Raw genomic sequence first — 12,236 nt, forward strand, 5'->3', positions numbered from 1 at the left:
GGGGTGAAAAGCGCCGTATCCTCTTTCCATTCCTTACAGCACCCGGCCCTTTCTTTAAGGGCTTAAACCCAGGGAGTGGTGGGGCAGGGCGGGGGGGAGAGGGTCTCTGAGAATTAGTGCAGAGAAAGATGATGACTATTTTAAGGCCGGTGCCGAGGGGGTGGAAAAAGGCAGAGCTTATGCCTGTGCTGCTTCAGCTGCATTGAAGAGGACTTAGCACAGATGGATTGTGCATTACAAAATGTAACACATAATTCAAGCTGTCAGCTTAATCAGACTGTTTCCAGGAAGCAACCTGTAAAAGAGAAGGACCTCTTGTTTGCTGACCTCTGATCCGTAGCCTGCTGCAGATTGTCATACATTTTGTTTTTCTTTATGTTGGTGTCCCTTCCTTCCCCTTCCCTTTTTATTATTGTATCCCTCTCGAGTGGCACCCTGGAAGGACCACCCAGCGGGAGGAAAACAATGGGAAACGAGCCGGCCGCTAAAATACAGGGTTTGTAAGACTCGGGGAAAAGAAAAAGCACTGTTTAACTGCATATGTGATCTCCCTGGTATTGTTTTGCTTATTAAATGTCTAGGAAACTCGACTAAATGCACGGCAGCTCCCACTTAATTGTTCGCTGTTGCCCAACAGTCCAATGGAAAACACAACTTTCAGTACAGCTTAACAGAATTGCAAAAATGATGGAAGCTTTCGTGTGCAAAGCTTTTCACTTGAGGGACGGTAAACCAAGGTTAACTGTATGAATATGTCAGCTTCTGCATACAGCAAAAACAAACAAAAAAAGAATCTTTATTTTGCCTGTGGGGCTCTGCAGGCAGAAGCCCAGCTGGGGCATTGCTGGTGGAGACCTGGCCTGGAAAGTCCCCAACAAAGCAGGCAGCCGGCCTGGACCTGAATAGCCATTTACACCTCTGTTCAAGGATTAGCCTGCTGTATTGTTTCAATGTTTAAGTCCTAATTTGCATCATTATAGAGGTGCAGCTTCATCAAAACCCCTCTGAGGTCCCAGTTATGTCCCCATACCTGTAGGTGGTCACCAGATTTATTTCGATTGTGGAGGTGAAGGAATTAAACTACTCGGGGCAGGGTAATTTCAATGCAGCGTCTCAGACCCTGGCTGATTTTTGGATGATTGGTTTGTTCATGTGCTTTTTTTTTTCTTTCTACAGAGCTCAAGCAACGTGGTTTTTGCTGTTGTTTGTTTTGAAAAGCTAAAATGAGGGTGTCTTATTTTTCCAACCGGTGCGATAGGAATGCATTTTAAAATACCTGTTGCAACTCGGATCACTTCAAGCCCTGTTTGCTGTCTGTCTGCAGGCACCATGGGATGCTGGTGGGACTTCCCCATGCGCTGCAGTTGATAGAAGACGTGGTGGTGAGGATGAGCCCCCAGCACCGAGCGTTGTACCAGGGAGAGCACAAGGGGATGATGGGGACGACGGAGCTGCTCAGGTTAATGCCGCTTCACTGCGAGCTGCATCCCCTCTCCGCTGCCCTCGCAGAGCAGGCAGGAACCAGAGAGGCAGGCAGTGCTGCCTACGCCTTAACCCCATCCTCTGTATTCTTGTTTGCTTGCTGCTGTACATCCAGCATAATGGTTGTAATTTTGTTGTTGATTGCTTACATGCTTCTAATTGAATTCAGGTGAGCAACAGCGAGAGGCTGTTACCGAGCAGCTTTGCAGGAGCCTGTTGAGATTTGAGCCTTGGGTCCTCGCTCTTGCGGTGACAAATGGCCGGTGCAAAGAGCAAGCGGGCTCCTGCAAACAAACGTTGTCGGTTGCTAAGAGGCCTCCCTCCCCTTCCACTGTTTTAATGTCATCAGAGAGCTGAAATATGGCACTTAGAAGCACATACACAAATTACTCCACCAAATACTTTTTCTTAAACGTAGCATTTTTTGCAGCCTTGCTCCACAGATCCCTTAGGTCAAGTAAATACTTATTTCGAAGAATGAGAGCATTCCCTTAGCTAGTAATGCTAATATGATTTACTGAGGTAGATAACAATAACCAGAAAAATAATTTCTTCCTCAAGGTAAAAGAGCAAAGAGAATCACTAAAATCCACGTGTTAACAAGACTGGGGTCAGAGAGCTGTCACTGTCCCATCACAGCACGGGCTCTTAATTACAAGAACTGGGAATGGCTTTGTAATTTTATTTAAAATTATATGCCAGCCTCCATAAACTAGGATTCTTGTAAGCACTTGATGGTTAGAGGATTTCTAGGGAATTAAAAGGAATGGTTGCCAAACTGACCTGGCCCCTTGAGCCTCCCATTGGAGATGGGTTCCTGCGACATAACTGCTTTGACCACGGCATGGCTAGGGCTGCCTGGTCAAGAAGTGGTTTCACCGAGTGGACATGCATGGGTTCCTCTCTCCCTGTCCAAAAGCAAAGGTGAGATCAAACCTGGCATTTTCAAAGTGCTGGGTTTGACCTCCCTGTTCTGTGCTTTCGCAGAGAACATCAGGGATGTTTGTCCCTCTGGGCTGTCCCACCAGTTATCCCATTAGCCAGGAGAAGCGTTACAGATTCTGCCTCAAACCGATGCTGCCTGTCTGAGCTTTAAATAAACATTGCATGTAATACCTGCTTTATTTTGTAGCCTTTGTAATCGGGCCGGCAGTCTGAAAGAAGACGACCTTGAAGCATGTGAAGCAGTCGTCCTTCATCAGCTTCGGGTTTTATTACAGAACACGCTGAATGGATGTCTCCTACCTGAGAAAACACTCGATGCTAAAGGTAGAGCAGTGGATGAAAAGCAAACCAGGTATCGCAGACACAAACTTGCATGTGGGTGTGATTAACATTCTTCTCTTTCCTACCCAAGTCTGCTCTGCCTCGCTGGTGCGGAGAAAGCAGACCCGAGGCCAGACCTCCGATCGCACTGGAAAATAAAGACGTCTGAGTGCTGATCTTTACGCATCTTGGCAGCAGCTGTGTGACTCGAAATGAGAACATGAAGCAAATTAATTTATTTTCCTTTTCATTCACTGATGGTGAATCTTACTCTGCTGGGTAGCACTTGGGCTGGGTCCCCCCATCTCACCCAGTCCACAGCATCTGCTGCCCCAAGCTGCTCCGACAGGGAGGGAAACTTATTAACTTCAGAGACCTCTCAGCCAGTAATTTCTGTGATCTTCAACACGAGTCTCAGGCACGTAAGGATGGGGAATGTAATTTTAAGAAGCAAATTATTTCTCTGTGAAGCAGAAGATGCACATAGCCTTTAAAAACAATAAACTGCAGTTATTCAAAATGTTTTTTTTCTTTTCTGTGCGTATGCCACAAGGACAAGTGAGAAGTGATTATTTTTTTTTTCTAGGCTTTTTAATACAGTAATGAAAACAATTTCCATTCTTTTTTTACTTAGCTTCTGTCTAGACCTTCCTCCCTGTTACAGGCTCAGCAGTGCTCAAGTGTTTGCAGGATCGGGGCACTTGTGAGCGCTGAAGAATGGTCTATTTAACTATACCTGGTTCTCCTTTCGAGGCTGATATGCCTGCAAGCACTAATATGTCGTTGTATTTCCTGAATGGTTTCTGAGGGACAAACACTTGTGGAGTTAATTGGAATTCAGTCCTCTGTTTGTGAAACTTCATTGGAGCAACTGGAAAAACAAACATCTTTGGCAAACAAGATTGCAGTATTTATATTTTCTGTGTTAAAAGAAAAGGCACTTTTGCTCAAAAATAATAAAAAGAATTCTGGAGGGGGGGAGAAAAACACAAAGACAAGCCTGGGGAAGTGGGTGCCCAGCAGAGTGCCTGATGGAGTAAGTGAGGTCTGCCCAAGGCTGAGACTAGGGGCTGCAGAAGAGGTTTAATGTCTCCTGATCCCGAGTCTCAGGACGGACCAGGGGACAGATATGTTGATGATTCCCCCTGCCTGTCCTCCCTACATTTGCAGAAGTCACAAGTGACTTCTTGTGTTTTCCACTTTGAAACATTTTTAAAAGAAAAAGTGGGAATTAAGGACAAAAATGTGTGACTTTTCCCCACTGCATGTTGACCTGCTTGTTCAGATAAATGAGTAGCATGGCACCTGTGTGAATCTCATGTACGTGGTGTGTCCCACTAATGGCGCTTGGGTTTGTTTCTCAGGCCAGACCAGCCGTGGGACTTGGGCATGCTGCAGACTTGCTTGAGCAACCATGCCTTGTTCTTGAAAAAGCACCAGGTTCAGCTCCCGGAAGAAGTGGCGGAGATGTTTGAAAGCCTACTGGTTTCCATCAATGAGGCGCAGGACGGTCAGGTGGGCACTTGCATCTAATAATATCTAAATCAATGATACCTAGAGACTAATTTGCACCTTTAAGGCAAGATAGGCCCTGTGCCACTAACAGGATCCAGTGGGGGCTTTAAGACAAGCAGTCTGCATTCATTAATCAGCCTTGGAGATGGGTAAGGAGAGAATACAAGTTCTTCAGTTGTCTCTGGGCAAACAGACACAGCAATTCATCCCTTGAAGAAAACAGTCTCTTTAAGGTATCCAGGAGGGCATCTGTTTTCCACCCTTCAAACTAGTTCTTTATTTAAACAAGCTCACATATTTGCTGCAGTGTGAATTTATCACAAGGCTTCCATCATTTGTCTTTCTCTGTGGCTTAGTAGCTTTTTATCATAAATGATGCATTTTAGTTTATTTTTTCTTAAACAGAGTTACGTTTGGTACACTCAATACACAGAACATTTTAGAAATGGTAGCATGCTCATTTTTTTTAAATGTTAACGCAAAAGGTTATAAACTAATGCTCTCCTGAAAAAAAAAAAAATGAAACATTGGCATTCAATAGGCCTGTGAGTGCCCTGACCTCTTTTGCTGCAAACCCAAGGTGGTCAGTTGTGTGGGGAGGGCAGGGCTCTGATCCCTGCAGCCTCCAGCACTGGGGCTGCAGCCGTGCTGGAAGAGCTGGGACTCTGGCACTGGGGTGACATCCCAGCTGCTTCTGCATCGCCCCTGCAGTGGGAACCAGGAGATCTGCCAAGCAGCCTGCTGGTGACGAGTTAGACCCGTGCTTGCTCCAAGAAAATCTTTGCAAAAAATATTTTTCCTCTAACTTTTAACAAGGAATTCAAAAGCAGTTTGAACTGCTTCGCTATATTCTAGTTTTAATAGCATTTGAAACAAATAATGAAGATGTAATATTTTAGTCGGTTGTACACTTTTGATTATAGCCAGGGTAACTTCTTTTTCTGTATGTGGATAAGTAATTTGTATTCTGTCCTTAAAACATTCAGTCAAGTAGAAGAGATGAGCAAGGAATGTATCATTGCACTGGTGACAGATAAACAAATACCGTACATAAATTTATAATTGCATGTAAAAACTTGTACAAAGTCAAAGCTCAATAACACAGCTTTATGGGTGAATATATGCAGTAATAATCTGTTTATTGCTACATGTTACTGTGGCCCACATATATGCATTTAATATTTATATTACCTATTAAGTGGATCCAGTCAATGAAATGCAATGCCAGGATGCATCTCTACTTTGAAACACCTTATCTCCAAGCAAGTTGCACGGAACAGGATCAATATAAATGTACAACATGCATGTACAGAAACAGTTGCTTTACCATAGAGATGTATATAATGTAGTAGTGAACTCATAAGGGATTTGCACCTAAGGATTTTTAAACATTTATGACTCTGAAGTTTGAATTTTTGGCCCATATTGACGACTTCTTTCTCTGAGGGCTTAAAGATCTGTCAGGAACCCCACATGACGACGGTATCGCACAACCAGGCAGCAGGGTGAAGGTGCAGGAGAGGGGGCTTTGGGCTCCTGACTCTAAAAACAGACCTGTCAAGTCTGTCAGCTCCATCCTCATCAGCAGTTGTAGTCCACGAAGGTTTGGTGATGACCAGCAGCAAGTCCACCTTTTCCTCTAGTGCATTCAGCATCTCACCCATTCCAGTGGTCCACAGAGTGTGTCTGTCCACCTGCCTGTCTTTTCCTCCTCCCTTGTCACTAATTTGTGTCTGTCTTCTATTCTCTTACGTCTTAGTATCAGGTTTTTTTCTTCTTTCACGGGTCTCTCCCATTACCCCTGTTAAGAAAACTGGGTATTGGTCCTGGGACTGGGACATGGGACAGCCATAGGGAGCTGATGTGGTCAGAACACCTTTTCTGGGCAGTGGGATAGTCTCTTGGCTGTGAAAGCTGGGGACTTGAGTGCCTTTTTCAACTGAGTTACACTCCTGTAAGAACAAGACCCACGTGGCTCGTGCAGCATGTTAGATGTCTTCATGCTCTGATGGAGATGTTGGCCACCCTGGAGTTACCTTGGTCCCTGTGATGCTGAATGCTGAGCTTTGGTTCTCCTGGTGGGACCCTTCCTTCTGCCTGGATTAATTGCGGTGTCAGAGTTTACATTGCTTGTATTTGGTGGTGGTGATTCCTGCCTGTTTGGATGTTAAATAACTGCAAATGGGTAAGTGAAGTATTTCTGGTGTGAGAAATCCATGCTGAGATCAACTGCTACATGGGAATGAATTTCTTTCAATAGTAAAGATTTCCCAACCTGCCTTAAATTAAAGGCATTCTTTACATTAAGAAAATGAGGCTTAAAATCCCTGTTTTTTTGGATGAAGTAGCAGCTTGCTTGCATAGGTTTTCTATGGAGACTTCCCATATGTAGATTTAATGGAAAGAAAAAAAAATTGGCAAGCTATGTGCTTAAGACTGAGAAGTTGCCGTTCTGGGCTCTTGAATAAATATGGATTAATGAGGAGGGGGCAGATGCAGGAAAATAAAATTTTCTCATGAGTCCAAAATGTTTTGGCTTGAAGCTGTTCCGTGTTCTTAGGTCAGTACGTATAAAATAAGTTACAAAACCTGGAGTTCTCTCCGAGATGTTGGTCCTCATTGCTGGAGGCGTGTTGTTTTATTAAGCAATTAGATAATTAGAGCAGAAAATCTAGGGGGTTTTAAAAGCTCAAGTCCGTATTTTGTGTTACAAAATAAAACCCTGCAAGTAAAGAAGAGGTAGGAAGGATGCCCAAAGAGCCTTTGCTGCTCTTTGTGAAATAATAAACACCAGGAAGGATGATTTCTCTGGCTCTCAGGGCTTTATAAAGCCACATGCAGTACTTTTAACACAGGTGGATGATAACCTCAGAAGTGTTTATTTTAAGCCTGCTTTTAACTCAGCCATATTTATGGTACGTTCAGCTCCCTATAAAGGTACCCTATAAATTCCACCTTAATTTTTTTGTGTTAAAAATACATTTAACTGCAGAGGGCTGCATACACAGGCAGGAGAGAATGAACTTGACAAATGTGCAGGAATAACACGGATTAAAATCAGAACCGTGCCCAGCTGAGGCTACCTTGGGCAAGCTATGCATTGCCGAGAAGCCTTCAGGTTCGTCCGTCTCGGTGGTGTTTTTAAGCTGCAGCTATTGCTAATGCTGTGGGTTAACTTGCCTTATTGCTGCGTGCCTGAAATGGAGAGATTTCTTTTCAGTCTGTTGCTGTTGCAGTGTATTTGATACACCCTTTCTGTTTTGCTTACCCTGAATGCGTGAGGCAGGCAATACTGAGAATTTTCAGAAAAACCTAGTGATTAAAAGAATAATTCAAAGTTTGTGTTCCTTCAAGGCAGAATGCAATTCCTGAGCTAGCGCTGATTTAACTCGGAGGTAATTTAACATCTAACAAAAGCACCCTGGAAGCAGATTACACCGTGAAGTATAGATTAGCCTAAATGTATGTTGGAAAACGCTCGAGACAAAGGATAATAGAGCTGCAGCTATTTTTTTTTTTAATGCTGCAGGCTCTACTGGTGTTGAGAGAGGTCCTTCCAGAAGAGTGTGGGGATCGGTCATCTATTCAGAGTAATGAATCATCTTACAGCTTGCCATCAATCCCAAATGATGGTGGGGAAATAAAGCTGGCAAAACACACTCCCCGGCTCGCCGGCGCGGGAGAACAAGGTAACAAGTGTTAAAAGGTCCAGCTGTGTGCTCAAAGTTATTGTCCTTCTCTGTATCTGTCTATTTTCTACCCAAATCTGCAGGGGACTGTATTATAGCGACTGGCAAATTAATGTATATTTGTAATGAACTTCGGGGGATTTTCCTAAGTATCTCAGTATCGTTTGTCATTCTTGTTATCTCTTAAAATGACTGATGCCTATTACGACTTTTTTTTTTCTGCAGGAGTAGAAAAGCAAGCCTTGTGGCAGTTATTAGAAACAGGTCTATAGGTGTGCACGTATTTAAAAAATGTCTACTGTTTAGAAATTTGTTGCCTTTATAATAAAGGGATCTATTTGTTGCCTTTTATTATAAAGCCAGACTGCAGAATAAATTTTCAAAAATAAAAGGGTTCATGCTGAGAAAGGTGTGTGGTGCCATTTCAGAGCTCAGAAAGGTGAACGTGTTTGTGAAAACCCAGTTAATTTCTTTAGATAAGGAAGTAATATATTAGTCCGGCATAATAACCGGCAGCGGCAACTTGCTCGGTCTGCTCTCTGAGCATCCCTTACATCAAAGTCCAGAAAAGAGACAGGCAATTAGGTTGCAATGCTCTTTACACAGCAAATGTAAACAAACTGCTTTAGGCCTCCTAAATTCACGCGACTTTTATCCGTGGAGGAGACGGAGACTTTGATTTAAACTAATTTTCCGCAGTCGGTATGATATACGCTGCTGCTGTCGGGCTGCCGGACGAGATCGCAGAGTTACTGTGGGTTGTTTGTTTCCTAAATCCCATTGGGTCTTAAATTATTTAAGACATTTGGTTAGCTTGTCCTTTTCTCTGGAAGCTACAGAGAGGCCGGGTAGCCTCGTATGCGAGGAAAGTTCACAGTAGGTGCCTCTTTTAAGAATGGTAATGGATAGTTTAGATCAATAAACAAGAGATAACAAAAGTGAGAAATTAAAGGGAGTAGGGCTTAAAAGCAAACAAACCAGTCTGATCACTGTGACTTTGAAACGTGTTTCATTATGGTGTGTTCACATCCAGAAGTCACAAGCTGGTGTGAAGATGAGAGCAAGGAAGAAAGCACGGTCGAAAAGATTCCTATTACAGGTAAAAGTAATGGCTGCATATTAACCTCAAATCCAGTATTCAACTTTATTATATAATCAAAACATGGCATTTTACTGGTCTGGGTCCACTAATAGTGAGCAAATTCAACTACTACATACTGAGCGCAAAGATTAAATGTAAGATCATAAAGTCCGTGCTTATGTTAACGTAAACCAAGATGGAAAATAACAGTGCCTATTTAATTCCTTGTAATCATGTTATACATTTAAACCATGTGAATATCCTGTCATTTAGCCTTTCAGGTCCCAGTATCAGTGTTACAAAGGTCAGTCTCCATGGGGAAGATCCAGTAATTATATGGCAAACTACAGATGTTTCTGATTTGATTCTTTTCTTTTCTCGAGTAATTGAATGTGTATCATTAGAATAAGCGCAGGGAAAAACCCTGCTAGCCAGGAAGCCGTGCCTTTGCCTCTGTTACAAAAGCTGCCTGATAACATAAATTTTTTAGCAATAAGGTTTTATCAAGACGTGTTCAGATCCTCCCATGGCAGATGTATAAGGCTTGCTTAGGATCCCAAGGTGTCGCTGCTTTTTTTGGTCCTGGGGTATCAATAACACATTAGTATTCAGGGCAGGGCTCTTTGCAATGAGTCTCAATTTGCTTTTGCCTGATTTTTGTAAAGTAGTAGGCTGCTTCCTTATAAATTTTGATGTTTGGCTAAATATTTATTTATGCAGGTGTGTACTCCAACAGAAAGGTGCGAGGGCATCTGCTTATGCAATGCTTGCTGTTGCTTTTCTGCTCTTTTACAGCTTCAAAATAGCCTGTCTTTCAGAGAGCAATTCATTTCTCTATAGAGGTTTTCCTCTGCTGCTTTTTGAGCCTAATTTGCAGCTGAAATATAAAAATGTGCTTCTTGCGGTCCTGAATTGTACTGCAGCAATAATATTCCTATGTTAGCCCAATAAAACTTAGATTTTATTTTTTTTTCTAGAGAGCAGAATGCTTTCCATTTTCCTGCTTCTTAAAATGTCCTTCAGTCACACATGGCAACGTATTTTTAAAACATGAATTGCATTGGTTTGGGTTTTTTTCAGAAGAATTAAAAGCCACTTACGTCTTTTTCATGAAACAAAACACACTTCTCATTTGAAAATTAATCTAAAATTTTGCAAATCTTGGGATTGGTTCTATTTTGTTTGTGATTTAAGAGGATTCAGATTCAAGGATTGGGGTTTAAGTTCCTTAAACTGCAGAGAGTGCCAGCAAGAACAGTGTCAGGAATGATAACTCCATCCAACTAATGCCATCACTTAAACTTTTTTTTTTAAGGAGAATACTGGCCCTTTGAGTTTGGATCTCCATAGCTGCTGATGGTTTTGGTTTGCTTCTCCCCGCCTTGAATTTTGTGACTTACCAATACTGGTTTTAGCTCTGATTTTGCATACAAATTTGTCAGGGAATTCTCTATTGTAGTTTTTCCTGCTGGGGACCCCAACGGTCTGTGCAGCTGGTCCCTGTGTTAGATGTCAGTCAAAAGCCAAGCCACGATGGACATCCCCCTTCCCTGCTTCTCCCATAGCTTTCTTACTGAAGGGGTGTGCAAATATTAATACTTTCTATTTGTAAAAAATGCTAAGAAACTCTCCCTAGCCTAAATGCTGAAACCAGTAACTTCAGTTTAAAATCCATTCTTTCCAAGTCTGCTTTATTTACTGTTTAGTTGCAGCGTGTTTCCAGTAGCTAGCAGTCGTGTTCTCTCTAGGAGCGAGGCTTTTCATATCTCACTTGAAAGCAAAGTTGCTCCTTTCAGACATGATTCATCTTCAGCCCATGATCTTCTCTGGGCTTCTTGTTCTCTTCTGGCTCCTCGCCCTTCCAGCCTGGTGCTTTTTTCCTTTTTGCTCGTCATTATTTGCTGTAGACTCTGGCCCTGGAGCTCTGAAATTTTTCTGCACCTAAAATAGAGGCAGCATCTCTGTACATTGGCTTTTGGGCTCAAAGGACTCATTTGAGGGTTTGGCTTTGTGTTTTTAGATGAACTGGTATTTAACGTTCATTCTATATGCGGTCATTTTGCGGTACAGCTTTGTCTAAGCTTAAAGGATACCAATTTTGTTTTTTTCAGTACTTGCTGCATTCTTTAAGGCCTTTAAGTGTTGTGGTTTGAAACATGGGAAGCCTTGGGGCTTTTGGGTGTTGATGAACTTCATTGTGAGAGCTGGGTAGATGTGCTTCCAAGCAGTCTGATCTGATGGCACTTTATGAATGCTTCTGTAGTTCTGGTTTATTTTTCTTCTGTTACAGGAGAAAAAAAAGCACCGAAATATTTATTTATTTGAATATTCTGTAAATATTCCAGAAATATTTATATTTTTTTCTTTACTGCCTGTAGGGGAGGAAGGAGATAGCTGGGGAAAAGGGCTTTAGAGTCGTAGCTGGCATGGTGTCGGATGTCCCTTAGAGACGGCCCGTGTCGGTACCTGAAACTGCTCCTGCAAGGACTGACTTCACCCAGAGCTCTTCTAAACAGAGGCCTAGACTGAAATATCCACCAAGCTCTTCCCATCTGTGACAGGACGTGAGGTTTTCAAACCTGCAGTCAGCTCGGGGCGCAGGGGCAATGTACCTTGTAGCATAAAGATGGTTTCTTTCCTAAAGCCTTCTCCTAAGCTTGTGGAAAGGCCATGTTGTGATAATTGACTTGAAAAGGATTCTATTTTTTGTACGGTCTCACCCAGAGAGGAGTCAGCTCTTAATAGCAGTCTCATTTTATAGCAGGTTATATGAGGATAGAGGAGGATACGTGGACTCATTCTCATTTTCTTCGCGGCTGCTTTGGTTTTTATCGTGGGAAGACATGTAAAAGAAATTGTTGAGGTTTTTTTGCTGTTCCTGAGGTAGAATAATGTGAGATTAAAAAGAAAGGATAAAATCCATTATTTCTTGTTTTGCTGGATGACTGTTTAAGAGTCTCATTTATGAGAAGGAAACTGATTTTATTGAAGGGGCAGGTTTGTTCAATCTTTAACAAAACCAGATTCTCTCTCTCCTCTTCATTTATGTCTTTGATTTAAATAGATGTTAAAGCTATAAAGGATTTGAATAAAAATGGCGTTACTTCGCCACTCATCAGGCTTCACTTTCACAACATCTTGAATGTCACCTTCCAGCTACTCTCCAGGTATAAAATCTCTAATGCAGAAATAAGGAGGAAAAA

General features: G+C 42.3%; 1 protein-coding gene across 1 annotated transcript in view; it reads left to right on the forward strand.

Annotated features, from left to right (window-relative positions):
• The window catches only part of KIZ (kizuna centrosomal protein), a 46,510-nt gene that overhangs the window by 17,647 nt on the left and 16,627 nt on the right, over positions 1-12,236 (forward strand). Inside the window, exons 6-10 of the mRNA XM_009701715.1 lie at positions 1,325-1,459; positions 2,615-2,779; positions 4,113-4,263; positions 7,793-7,952; positions 8,986-9,051. Coding sequence (XP_009700017.1) covers positions 1,325-1,459; positions 2,615-2,779; positions 4,113-4,263; positions 7,793-7,952; positions 8,986-9,051 — 677 coding nt within the window. The remainder of the gene's footprint in view (positions 1-1,324; positions 1,460-2,614; positions 2,780-4,112; positions 4,264-7,792; positions 7,953-8,985; positions 9,052-12,236) is intronic.

This window comes from Cariama cristata, unplaced genomic scaffold (assembly GCF_000690535.1).
Source record: "Cariama cristata isolate BGI_N322 unplaced genomic scaffold, ASM69053v1 scaffold24096, whole genome shotgun sequence".
Classification (NCBI taxonomy): domain Eukaryota; kingdom Metazoa; phylum Chordata; class Aves; order Cariamiformes; family Cariamidae; genus Cariama; species Cariama cristata.